Source organism: Podarcis muralis, chromosome 1 (assembly GCF_964188315.1).
Source record: "Podarcis muralis chromosome 1, rPodMur119.hap1.1, whole genome shotgun sequence".
Lineage (NCBI taxonomy): Eukaryota > Metazoa > Chordata > Lepidosauria > Squamata > Lacertidae > Podarcis > Podarcis muralis.
Genome location: NC_135655.1, coordinates 85,066,653 through 85,080,370, shown reverse-complemented (window position 1 = coordinate 85,080,370; position 13,718 = coordinate 85,066,653). Strand labels below are relative to the sequence as shown.

At 46.4% G+C, this 13,718-nt stretch overlaps 1 protein-coding gene across 1 annotated transcript; it reads left to right on the top strand.

Moving 5' to 3' along the window:
- Positions 1–1,606: 1,606 nt before the first annotated feature.
- On the top strand, positions 1,607–13,390 carry FEV (FEV transcription factor, ETS family member). Its single transcript, XM_028741850.2, has 3 exons — positions 1,607–1,717; positions 2,255–2,329; positions 10,750–13,390. Exons 1-3 carry the CDS (start codon positions 1,669–1,671, stop codon positions 11,250–11,252), a joined length of 627 nt encoding a protein of 208 aa, XP_028597683.1. The 5' UTR covers positions 1,607–1,668; the 3' UTR covers positions 11,253–13,390.
- The last annotated feature ends 328 nt before the right edge of the window (positions 13,391–13,718 follow it).

The following is a 13,718-nucleotide window of genomic DNA, read 5'->3' as shown; positions in this document are numbered from 1 at the left end:
GGTGGAGACACTCCTTCAGGTATACAGGGCCAGGGCTGTTTCGGGCTTTAAAGTTCAGCACCAACACTCTGAATTGTACTCAGAAAGAAGCCGCCCCCAGAAAGGAAAAGAGAGGCCTGCCCTAACCTGGCTCACATAATCCCACCCCACCGTTTTCCTGCTAAACCTCCTTCAAGTAGGCTGACATGTGGAACTCATTGTGACTGAGTGATGCGAGAGGTGGGGAAGGAAATACTACTATAATGCACTGTTATAAGAGGTTTATAATACTGTTTTAATTTACTGAGATTAAGAAACCCACCATATAATTAATATTACTGACACATCCAAGAGTGCCCCCTTGAAAGCTATCATGTGTTGGTCTTCAAGATGCAACTATCCAACATGGCTACCCCTTTGGAAATACATCTACCTACTACTACTGTTGTTTTAAGTTACCAACATATATACAATTTTGATTCACTACTGTATAGATACTGGGACAGGTGGAATCGCTTTCCTCCACCAGAGTTATTGAGAGGGATTGGACTATACATGCAAATACAATTAGTTTATTTCAGGGGGGGAGTTAACAGTGGCAAGTAGTGAATGTACCATCTAAATCTTAGATGAGGTATGTTGTCAGGCCACAACTCCCATGAGCCCCAATCAACATTGCAGGCAGCCCAAGATCTTTGGTGGCAGGGCTGGCAGCCAATCTGAATAAAATATGGGGGGGGGTGCAGGTAAACCCCACCCCACATAACTGATCACATGATGCAGTGCATGCACACCATTTGAACGGCAATGCTCACGAACCTTCGGAAGGCCTGACCCCCTCAAATATTTTATTGGGGCCGAAGGGACCTTGGCCCCTAAGAGTTGGCTCCTATGTCTGGCGGGCACCAGGTTGCAGAAAGGTGGGCGAGTCGATTAACAGATTATCCGATGGTAGCGAAATGGAACTTCTTCATTCAGAGATGCTCGACCTCTGAGCATCTGGTACTGAGGACAAATATCATGGAAGATCGTTGCCTTGCTGTGCTCCTTCTCAGCTTCTGGGAAGCATCTTGCGAGCCACGGCGGGAAACGACAGAAGCCTTTTGGCTGATTCTGCGAGGCTCCAGGGCGAGGAGCGGATGGTGGAAGGAATCCGGTCCCTCCGGTCTCTTCGCCCCCCAAAGGAGGATGCGGCACCTTCGCCGCGGCTCCGCTTGTGGGTGGGGGGCGGGGGGGCACAGAATCACTTTCAGGTTAAAGGCCCATTAAGGCCTCCGTCGGGGCTCGTTTCCTTGTTGGCTCAGAGGCACTGGAGCAGAAGCGCCGCCGAGCGAGGGCCAGGCCAGGCGCTGTGTGTTTGCAAAGAGTTAAGGAGGCGGAAAATGCGAGGGCCGCGGCTGCCTCTCTCCATAGAAACGGCGATCTTTAACGGGGGGAACTTTATTAAAGTCCGATGGGGCGATAAGCGCCCGCGCCGCGCCTTTAATTAAAGCGCAGAGGAAATTGCAGGCGCCCAGGCCCTGCGCCCCTCGCAGGTTGCTTGGAGACTGCCCCCACCCTCGCCGCCGCTCTCCCCATCCCGCGCCCTACCTCGACGGGTGGGGACCGTAATACATAATAACAACCATCATCTTCCCCAGGCGAAGGCAATAATACCCCCCGCGGGCGCGGGGTGGGCGCAGAGCTGCCATGAGACGCGGCGCGGCCCGGACCCTGCTGCTCAACATGTACCTGCCAGGTAGGGCAGGGACCAAAGGCGAGGGCTGCCCGGCGCCGGCGCCGCAGCTTTCCACGTGGTGGATCGGTCCCTTTCCTCCCAGCCCAGACCCGAGGCTCCCACCTCTGCCTCCCGTTTCTTCTCCTGCTCCTTTCCCCTAACTGCCATTTCTCCCTCTCCATGAAGAACGCTCCTTGGCGCTCTTCAGCAGGCGCGCAGAGCCGTCTCTCTCGCCGTCCCTCTTTAAAGCTGCCCCGACGGCTCCCATCGGAAGTCGGATTTCCTTTTTCCTGGACGCGTTTCCTGGCTTCATAGCGGCTTGGCATGGGTGGGGGGGCGAGGTAGAGCGGCAGAGGCGGGCGGCAGGGGGACTTTGAAATACAACCAGGCTCGCTCTGGAGAGAGAGAGGGAGCTTGTCCAACGCGCCCGCCCCCTCCATCAAGTCCCAATTACGGGGAGATTCTTGGGTGGGGACCGGGATCGGTTTGGGTTCGCGCTCATTTCCCCCACCTCTCTTTCTTTCTCTCTGTCTCTCTTCTTGCTGATCTTATTTGCAGACCCAGTTGGGGAAACTTTGTTCAAAGAAGGCAAAAGCCAGGCGTGGGGATCACTGGGACCGGGAGTCCAAAAAGGTAAGACTCTCGCTTCCCCGCCTTCCCGGACAGTACCGAAAAAGGGGTGTGTGGGGCTACTGGGGCGTCTTTCAAGGCAGTCTGTTGCCAAAGGGCGATCAATTTGTAGGTTCTTTTCGAAGGGCAAATTTGCTAAATGTCCAATGGGGGGTTCGTCTCGCATCATCTTCTTCTGCACCTGACGCTAAGCAGAGGATGCGCATCATCCAATGCAACGAAGTCTCACCTTCAGGGGTTCGAAATCTGCGCCTTATAGGAAGGAGCGCACCCTCTTTTCTCTAGCAAACGCTCTTTAGAGTTGAGTGGGCCCCCAAAATCTTAGAAATAAACGATGGTGTATATGTGTGGTCGTTGCAAAACCACTTCAAAAGCAACGCGGTACCCGAATCAGCTGCGGGTGCGAAACAAGAAGCGCGCCCGGGGCAGGATTTGATCCTTCCTGATATATCTATCATTTCAGTAATAATGCAGTTAGTAGGGTTAGGGTGTGCGCTGGTTGATTTGTACCTCTAAAGCACTTGGAGGCGCAAGGCCCCAAATAATGGAGGAAGTGTGGGAATCGTATGAGATCTCTGGATTTTTTTTGAATAAAAAGAGAGAGAAAGGAGGAATTATATCGACTTCCTTCTGTGAAATCCGATCCTTGGTCTGTCTGGCTCAGTATCGCCTGCCGTGGATGGCAGCGACTCTCCGGGGTTTTAGCCAGAGGGTCTTCCTCAGACCTACTTGGAGATGGTAGGAATTGAACTCAGCACCTTCAAGCGGGAGCAGCTACAGCCGCTCCAAAACCTCTGCTTTAGCTTCCCATGGCTGTCAAGGGAACCTGCTCCTCAAATGCTCAAGGCAGCGAAGACGTCCTTCAAGACCCTGCGCCTCCCGAAATCGGTGCTAGCTGGGATCAAACTGCGCGGAGAGCTGGACCCTGCCTTGGACTTCAGGGGATCTTGACCAGCAGGTTGCCACGGAAAGGAAAAATGGCACCTTTCCTTAAGGCTGCTGGCAGAGTAGTAAGCTTTGGTATTGCACCGGGCTCTACTTCAGGCAAGATTGACTGCTGCGCTGTTCAAATTCACGGGTTTCAGTGATTATTTTTTTAAAAAAAGAGAAAACACTTTCAAGCTTTAGGAGCGTGGAGCGAGGCAAGCCCCCCCCCCCCCCCAGCTCTGTGTAGCTTGAAAACTTCCTCTTTAAATACACAGTACTGTACTGCAATTTTAGTGGCAAGCCCATCTGGGCAAAGAGGGGTCCTATTAAATCTCCTTTCTGCCCTCCAAGAACCGGCACCAAAAATCCCCAACCCCGCCGCCACCAAGCGCCCTTTCCCTTCTTTCGGAGGCTTCCCCAGAAACCAGGCTCTGATCCGCCGGGCAACCTGGGTCCCTGCCTAAGGTGCTAGGGACAGAGAGCAAGGGAAAGAATCGAGGGCATTTTCGGCAAGGAGCTGCGGGAGACGTCTTGAAATAAGGTGAGGCTGTTTTCTGGAGCAGAGAACTTAGCCGAAAAGCAGCTCTGAGTTCTGCAATATCATGGCTGGCTGCCGATTCATTTTTATTCTTATAAGAAGGTGAAAACAAAGTCACAGCCGCACTCCTAAGACCTCCCCGAGGAAGCGTTCTGTCCAAATGGCGCTGCCGAGAACTAGTTGCATTCCCAACGCCCGTATCTTGCACCACCTCGAAAATTCTCAGTCCCTCCGTTGGACACTTTCTCTCACCTTGGAGATAAGGAAACAAGCAGCCCAGTTAAGCCCCAGAACTTGGATCCCGTTCTCTCGGAAAGTATTAAATACGCTGAAATACCGCTGACTCAAAACACTCGTACAGTAACTGTTTAACTGCGTTTCGGGGTTTGGGCCACTTAATTACAAAACAAACAAACGCGGGGAGACTCTCTAGCACCCCAGCCTAACATCAGCCCCGATTCAGCTGCCACTAACCCACGTCCCTCTTGGCTCAATCGGTTCCCACTGATGTGCGCCTCTGGCGCAGTTGGGGACCAGCCTTTGGCATTCATTTCAGCGGGATCTCTCAGGCAGGTTTTCTAGGAAGTAGTAAATCCCCTGAGTTTAACGAGATGTCACTCCCAATCTGGACTACAGTCGAGGAAACCAACGTCTTTCTTAACCTGTTAATGCCAATAGCTGCTACACAAATACGGGTTTAGGAGCGGGGGTGTCGCGTTCATAATTCCCAGGTGGGAGCGCCGATGGTCCCTGGATGGCGCGGACTGACTGCTTAGAGCAATTTAGGCGCAGTTGGTTAGAGCATTTTTCACACCCCATTTCCTACGGAATCAAGTTTCGCAACAGTAGCAGAAAAAATCTATAGCATCTCAAAATCTCAGGTTTGAGGGAAAAGAGGCGCAGAAGTACCAACTTATCTATCTATCTATCTATCTATCTATCTATCTATCTATCTATCTATCTATCATCTATCTATCTATCTATCTATCTATCTATCTATCTATCTATCATCACCATCACAATTATTCTACCCCCGTTCTCTTCTCGTCTTATTCTTACAACAACCCTGAGAGGTAAACTAGGCTGAGCGAGAAAGCGACTGGCCCAAGGAGAACCGCTGGCTGAGTAGGGACTTCAGTCCTGTCCTCACAGGTCCCAGCGCTCTAACTACGATGCCACACGGGCTAGCGGGTTTGGCAAAAGGGCGAAATGATGAACGAACCCCATGAAGCCAAGATTATTATTCTTATTTAAAAGAAATCTGATTTTATTTAACTTAAACGAAGTAACTCGTCGGTGTGCATTTACCAATTTTTATGTACATCTCTTACCCCAAATACAACTCCGAAGGGGGAGAGGAGAGGAATTCACGGTTTGGGGGAGGATTTGGCAAGGGATTCAACAAATGTCAAAGTCCACAACACGCGTGTCTTGCGCTGCGGTGCATCGCTGGAAAGATCTCAATACATCGCGAGTGCAAAATAAATAGTTCCTCTTGAACCGGCCAAGTACCGACTCCGGTAAGAGAGAGTAAATAAATATTTTTAAATTCGGCCAATAGTGCCTAATATATGAATAACGTTAGCAGAACCAATAATTCGTATGCATACAGCACTGTAGAGCGTACAAAATACTTCACGCGCCTCATCTTGTGTTGGTGCAATCCATAAAACTGCCTTGCAAGGTAGATCAATATTATCTCAGTACAGTATCTGGATTTTTTTCTCACCAGGGCAGTGTATGTATATTGGATAAAATATATTAAATAACATTACGATATCACTTAAACTTAAAAGCACCATTAAAACACCAAAAATGCTATAATGCAGAAGGGCGGGGGCAAAACCCGATGTAAACAGATTCATCTGCTGAGAAATGTGGAGTGAGGCTTCCTTTAGAGCCGACTCCACCTGCAATTTATGCATCCTTACCCAAAAGTAAGGCTGCATTCCTATACTAACTCACCTTGGAGTAAATCCCACGGAACTCAGTGGCTTTCTTCCACGTCAGTGGGTAGAGGACTGAAGCCTACAAAATCGGTTACCGCAGAGGGGAGCCTGAAAAAAACAAAACAAAAAAACAAAGCGTGATACTGTACATCAACATCATTATATGTCAAACGTATTTATGAATCGCCTTTCTGCCGCCAAGACAGTAATTACAAGCGCTGCAAGATTAAAAACCCACCAGTTTAAAGCAGAAGAAAACCAGAAAGAAGAATTAAAAAGCCAGGCGAAAGATGTAGGCCACCTGTTTGACCTCCCCAGGGCGTCTAAGGCAGTCTCTTAGATAAACAATGTTATTTTCGCCGCTTAAGACAGTGGTCTGAAAATAAATGTTGCCCATTTATTGAATCTCGAGGTTGCAGATCAACGAAGCACAGCGGATAGGGTTTCTCCTTTCTAAGAGAAAACGAGAGAGAGCACTTTTTCGAGAAATAAGATGGGAATAAAGTTTTGGGGTCTTGGGGACATATTTTCCCTCCACAGGGTAGTTTCGTTTGCTCTTGCCTGATCAATGGACTCCGCCCTTCGGTCTATTTGCAAAGTCAGTCTGCCAGCAGTTGACAGCGTGCGTAATTTCTAAATAGCTTTGGGCACAATCATGAGGAGTTGATATCTGAAGTCCGGTTGATCTCAAAAGCGGTGGGGGCGGGGAGCAGCCGAGGTTTTAGGGGGAATCCTATGCACATTTACCCGAACGTAAACTTCATTGACCAGTCAACGACGCTTATTTCTGAGGAGCAGAAATTTGAGCAGGCGTGTTGTAGAGGATTGCAGTGTTAAGGTGAGGCAGTAGTCCCACGGCGATGGGTACGAAGTACTCTGCCTTAGAAGTGCTAAACAACCATGCTCCTTGGGTTTATATCTAGGGCGCACGGGGTTGTACACAAGCACTTGCGTATATGTAACAGTGTGTATTAGCAAGCGTACCCACTTTAAGCTAAGAGAGCACATTAGAAACCTGACATGTGTTGGAAATCAACTGCGGTTGTCTTGGTTTTTAAACGTTCGATTTCCTTTATAAGAGAGTTCACCTTACAACATTATAGAGGCTGGTAGGTGGCCGCCCTCTCCTAAAAGCCCAAAATGAATGGATCACACTTTTCCACACCTGGAACTCAGAATTGTGAAGAGGAGGGTTAGCGCTTGGACCAAAGCTCTTTCCTCTTCCGGGTTTCATTTATCTGACTTCAAATGTGCTATAGCCTTCCAGATGTTGCATGGACTACACTTCTCCTTTTCTCTGACCATTGGCCTTGCTGGCTGGGGCTGATGGAATGCAACAGCATCTGGAGGACCGGTTCCCTATCCCCTCTGATTCAGCTGTGGTCCCCCCCCCAAAAAAAAAATATCTTCGTTGCTTAAGTTACATTTTATATTGGGCGACTGGTTTCCCCAGCAGCAAGTACGAAATACTTGAACTGTGCCTGATCAGGTTAAAACTGTCCCCGCTTTTCCTTGTGGCACCTTAAAGATTAGCAGGTTTTATTATGCCATATATTTTCTTGGGCTAAAATACACTCAGCATCTGATGAAGTGGGCTGTAGTCAATGAATGCTTGTGCTTGCGTTAGGGTGATAGCCAGCCTTAGTGATACTCCAGCAGCCACATTGAAATCAGTGGACTCCAGTGGCCCCTTGATCTCACTTAGTCTGCTCTGAGTACCACTAACCTTGAATATCACACTTAGTCTTCCAGAGGCTATAAGACCCTTTGTCGATTTTACTGCCACATATTAACAGGGTTATGCCTCTGGAAATGTTTCATCTTTTATCTGTAGCCTGGTCTACACATGCAGCAAAATAAAGTTTTTGTGGGTAGATGAGGAAAGTCATTTTTTAAAACATTCCCCTAAGAAAAAAAGAAAAGCCTTTTGAAAGTAGAAAGCTAGCAGCTCAGGGGGAAAGGTTTTAGCCCAGCCACCTCTTTGCTGTTCTAGTTTTTTACTTGCAAAAGGGTGTGGTGGGTTTCTTTGGGGGGGGGGGTTACACAGGGAAAGATTAAGAAATGTGATTTCCCTACCTGGCATCTGAAATGGGTACCATCTATTCTACCATCACCCAGTCTACCACCTCATTCTGTTGCAAGTGTAGAGGAGGCCTCTCTAGACTACAATAAAAAAGGAAAAGGATTAAGATCAGAAGTTATTTCATTTGTTATTTCATTTGTTCAGGACAGCAACATCAATAGAGGACATGCATGTGTGAAACTGCTAGCACTGGTTAAATGCTGAACAATATTTTATGTCACTTTATAATAGCACTCAAACCAGTCACTTGTCAATGTTTAAGCTGACACATGTGGCCGTGTGAATCAGCTCATCTTGTCTTGGAAGAAGTAAAGTTAAAAATGATATCATTAGTAGTGTGAGATTCCATAATTGTACACATACAGAAGGTTGGTTCAGACATTTTATTTATTTATTTAATTAGTTATATGAAATATGTCTGTGTTCACTATGCATATTGTAATGTAACCTATCTGACTATTTAGAAACACAGAGAGCACTGGTTTTGTTTTTCATTTTCTGACCTCCATTCCTTCAAATTAGTTCAGACAAAGCAACTTCTCAGGTTTACCTGTAGTAAATAAATGTAAATGTATCAGTTGTATATTTTTAATATAATTTTTGCTTAAAAACAAGGCAAAAGTATTTAGCAGGAAGCAACACAATAGGTGTGCCAAGCTGTGTAAACCATAATACTCTATGGTGCTTTGTTTGTATCTAATTGGTCACAACAGTCAAATGAGTGTAAGCCTGTGATCTTCATTGCAAACTTACTTGGGGTATTAAATCCTAGGGTGCTTCTGGATGGGGGCTTAATACTGCAAACAGCTCATTCAGATACGGTAAATGGGGGTGGGGGTGGGGGTGGGCTTTTTTTAAACATCAGATTTTCCAATCCAGATTAAATAGGGGGAAATATGAGCTGCTGTTTTTATGGCAATGATGTCATGTGGATGCCATGAAAACCTGCACACATAAGAGGTAATGATCCTGCAATATACACCCACCTAAAAGCAATGCATCCCATATAGAATGGATTCACTTCCTAGTAAAGGTCTATAGAGAAGAAAGAGAATATGGATACATTTTTTTTTAATGAGGAAGGTTTTGGAGTGACTGGGAAAATGAAAAGGATTCAGCTCTGAAGAGTTCAAAGCAGTCAACAGTGTGAGCTATTTGGCTTTCTTAACAGACACAGAGGAATAAGAGTATTATTATATCTTTGAGGGTGGGACAGTGGTTAATGGGAAAGGGATTAAAATATTGTTGTGAGTTTGGGGGAAGGGGTTAGGCTATATAATGCCTAAGTCCCTTCAAATTCCTGGATCCAGCAAGGGTTAAAATCTAATGGAGGATTCTATTGCTGAATTACCAGTAGCCAGGCAAGGGCCAACCTAAGTATGGTCCTTAGTCTGACAAAGAAAGCTGTTCTGTGCCAGAGGGTAAATGGGTGAGCCCCCTCTTTCACCTGGCTGCTGGGGAGGACAACAGCCATAGCTGTGTGAGAGAGCTGAGCTAGAAGTAGGCTGCAGGCAGAAGCCAGGGAGTGAGAACCATGCTTGATTCCAAGGCTGTGTCTATGAAAGAAGCAAGACCACTTGGAGTGTTAATGCTGTAAGCCCCTTCATCTTGAGCTCTGGTTGTATATATGTGTAAATAAGGATACCACAGTCTCCACTGTCCCTCATTCCAAGGAAACTGGACCCTGGGTAAGTTCCTAGAACCCCTGAAATCTTGCACCTCTTTGAGACTGGGGTGGCATGCAACAATATATTTTGAGCTCTTCTAGTGGGAGCCTTAGGTCATCGAAACTTATTGGTTAGTAATTATGGGTAGGGGGAAAATAGGAAAAGAGTTGACACTTCGTATTTTGGCTCAGCCAGGAGTCTGATGTACCTTTTGTTTACCTTTAAATGTCCAAATGATAAGGAAGGATGGCAAGGATTTACAGCAAAAGGAACACAGCAGTCAGTGAGTGGACTTCAACATAGCATTAAGTTGGGTATGCAGGAGCAGAACGAGGTTTGCCCTCCCTTCCCCTATTCTCTCCTCCCCTCCCTTCATGCCTCCCTCTAAGCCTGTTCTGAAGGTTCCCCAACCCTTTTGTTGCTTGTATTTCCTTTTGTTGTTGCCTTTACTTGCGTTTTAATCTGGAAGTTGCTTTCCAGGCCATTGGGGATTGAAATCTTTTGGGAAAGTGTTTCAAGTTGTGTTAGACTTGGGACCCAAATATCTGAAAGAACACCTTCCCCGTACAGCAGCCCTGGAATTAAGATAAAAGAAGGAGGGCCTTCTGGTGGTTTTGTTGCTCTCAGTAGTTGTGAGTGAGTTGAGCTCATGACAGAGCCTTTCTGGTGATGGCCCCAAGAGATGCATCTGACACCACTTCTCTAAAGCTTCCATTGACCACTGAAGACACATCTCTTTACCCTGGCCTTTGAAATTGGAAGTTTTGATGCTGGTGTCTTTTAATGGGAAGGATTATTGATGTTGAGCTTTATTGGGGGTATTGTTTAGTTTTGACTGTTTTAATATGCTGTAATCTGCCCTGAGAGTTCTGGTGAAGGGCAGCTAAGAAAGAACATTACTGTATCATTGTTTACTTATTTAGACTGTCCAGGTAGAGATGGATCTAGTGGCTAGTTGGTGTCTTCAGCATTTGTGTTTAGCATAACATTTAGTCTGGCCCTCAGAATTGGCCTGGGCAAGCCAAACATAATGCCCTCCTGATGCGGCTGGACTCCAGTTCCTGTCAGCCCCAGTCCACCTGCCCATGGCCAAGAGTCAAAGATCATGGAAGCTTTATTCTAACAACTCCTGTAGCAGCAATTCTGGGCTACAAGAATGTGTGGGTCAGCATAAAGGCAGCTTCCTATGTTCATGTCAGGGTGGCAGGTCTGCCCCTTCAAGATGGGTTTTTCTCACTGCCCCTCTTTTGGCTTTTCAGGCAGTGGGCAGATCCAGTTGTGGCAATTTCTGCTGGAGCTGCTTTCTGATCGTGCCAATCTCAACTGCATCGCTTGGGAGGGCACCAATGGAGAGTTCAAGCTCCTGGATCCCGATGAGGTGGCCCGGCGCTGGGGGGAGCGCAAGAGCAAGCCCAACATGAACTATGACAAGCTGAGCCGGGCCCTGCGCTACTACTATGACAAGAACATCATGACCAAGGTCCACGGCAAACGCTACGCCTACAAGTTTGACTTCCAGGGCCTGGCCCAAGTCTGCCAGCCAGCAACACCCGACCATACCCTCTACAAATTCCAGGCACCCCTGCCCTTCTCTGGCATTTCCAAACTCAACATTATGGCCTCGGGGGTGACTCCAACCAGCTTCTCCTATTGGCCAGGCTCTACCCCCACTCTGTACCCCAGCCACGGCTTGCAGCCTTCAGCGCCCTTCAGTGCCATGGCAACCTCCCATATCAACAACATGAACAGCCACTACCACTAGGCTTCTCACCACTGCAGGGCAAGGGGGAGGGATGGGGAGAGAAGGGACGGCCCTCAGATTTCATCCTAAGACACTTCCCATTTTGACCAAGGAGGCAACTGTGTGCAGCAGGGAGGGACACGGTATTAAGACGACATCTTAAGATGGGCTGGATCTCAGCAAAGGTGTTGGATGATCTAGGGGGCATTTTGTGGGGGGTGAGCTCTCTCCCCATTGAATACAGGGCCCTTCATTTTGTAGAGAACATTTCAGCAATGCCCCCAATTTCTCTCTTTCTTTTTTTCAAACCCCTCTCCCACTATATTGAAATGGCTTCAGAACGCTCTTGTACGTTTTGAAGTCTGGTCATGGACAGGACCAGCAGGGGCTCAGCCTAGCAACACACATACAGTCACACATCCTGAGAGGTTGATGATGGAGGTGAGATAGACTTTCAGGTCAAAGCTAGGCATCCTTGTGAGGTGGGGAAATGCTCCTCCTTCTTTTAAAATCCTGCTGGACACAAAGCCCACTCCCTTAGCTTCAGTGTCTTCATCTTCCCTGGATTAGATACATGGACAGGAATCTCATCCTGTCAGGAATCCTGTACTGAACAGGAATATCAGATTGAGCTGGCTGATGATGCCAAGTGAGGGCAGTTGAAATGGGTGAATGGACATTTTCACAAGGAGTGCTTAAAGGGGGAGGGATTTCTTTTCTTTTCTTATTCTTTTGCTATTGCCTGAAGTGCTGACAAAACCAAGTTTTGGCTCAGCCCTATTCAAAATGCAGTTCTGCAGATACTTCCTTAACCCACAGGAATTAATATTAAAGCAGGAGGACACAAATATTTGAAAAGATGTGACATGGTGTTCCCCAAGCTCCAAGAATTTAAATGTATCTGCCTGAGCCTGAGGTCTCTGATCTCATAAACTAGTCTAGGCATCAAACACCCCTCTATGAGCCCCAGCCTAATTCTCAGCCCAGCTGGGCTTCTTCTTTGCCCCCAAACCAAATCCTTTAATGCTGAACACACACACACGAGTTGCTGCTTCCATGTAGGCAGCACCAAAATACAAGTGTGGTAAAAGTTGTCAATGTATAAAGTTTCATTTTAAAAAAATAGTGAGGCAATATAATGGAAATGGAATATTCAATGAAATTCATTCTTTGCCCACTCTGAGTAACTATCAATATCATCATCATCATTATTAAATGTATTCATATCCCACCTTTCTCCCAAGTTGGGATTCAAGGTGGCTTCCAACATCTAAGAACATCATTATATAATACAAGTAATATAAACTAGTTAAAAACTATACTTAAAACACACTTAGAACCAGCAGTTAAAATAGGGAACTACCATGTATAACATCAGGATCTGTTGCTTTGAACACACTGTAGAGTTTGGGGGTGGAAGCTGTGGCCAAACACATATTTTTATTTATTTATTACATTTGTATACCACCCTATACCTGCAAATCTCAGAGCGGTATACAAATTTAATAAATAAATTTATCAGTACAGCTATGTCGTCTCACACCATCTTGCATCCAAACTACCCAAGAGAGACACTAAATGGTTACCATTATCAACAGGGCACACATGAAACTTAAAGAGGCTTGTGCTTTAAAAAGTCAAAGCTACATTGGCCAGAATGTCCATTTGCATTTACAAATGCCTTTCCTCTGTTTTCCATGTGGAAGAGAAATCCACCAGAGGCTCAAATAGTGACATGAGCCTCATATGTTATTGGCATTTTGACCTCTGAACCCTAAAAGTCATATTGATGACTCCTGTTCAACATGGAAATACACTTCAAATGGCATACAGAGATTCTTTTATTTCAATAAGTTATATACCATTTAATTGCATAATTTCTAAGCAGTGTACAAGAGGGATATAACGGACACCAGAAAACCTGCCGGAAAAACCGAGATGGTAGCTAAAGTCAAGAAAATAGCAATTGTCCTGGAAAACAGACTGCTTCTGCCCCTTCCTTTGCTTTCATGATTTCATCCCCTTTTGTCCCATTCTCAGGTTGATGGACATCATTTCAGGTTTCTGTGTTTGTGTGTGTGACAATGTTCAAAGACCTACTCTTAAATATATTCATGGTAAAATGCAAAAAGAGGGGGAAAAGGAAAAGTGTACTTTAATAGCACTTGTTCTGGTTCCTTTCTGGGGGTTCTTGATTTTAAAAAATGAGAAGAAGACACAAGACATACGGGTGCTCCTGGGGAAAAATTCCACCGAAAATGAAGCACAGGGGCAGAAAAGAACGCATAGTGCCCTGATGGGATCCTGTTCCAACCGCAAGGCTTTGCCTATATAAGGTAGGGGAAATGTAAACCCTCTTTGAAAATCCCAGGAGAAATGCACAATAGAAATGCAATCTATTTCATTCATCCAGGGGGAGTTATGGACACCCAGAAGCCTAGAGCAGGGGCAGGGAACCTGCAGCCCTCCAGATGTTGTAGGAATACA

What these genes read in the sequence shown, in the direction of transcription:
- FEV (XM_028741850.2), top strand. Translation starts at nt 1,669, where the DNA reads ATGAGACGCGGCGCGGCCCGGACCCTGCTGCTCAACATGTACCTGCCA. An exon ending in GCTCAACATGTACCTGCCAG is followed by an intron (nt 1,718 to 2,254) that starts GTAGGGCAGGGA and finishes TCTTATTTGCAG; the next exon opens with ACCCAGTTGGGGAAACTTTG. An exon ending in GGGACCGGGAGTCCAAAAAG is followed by an intron (nt 2,330 to 10,749) that starts GTAAGACTCTCG and finishes TTGGCTTTTCAG; the next exon opens with GCAGTGGGCAGATCCAGTTG.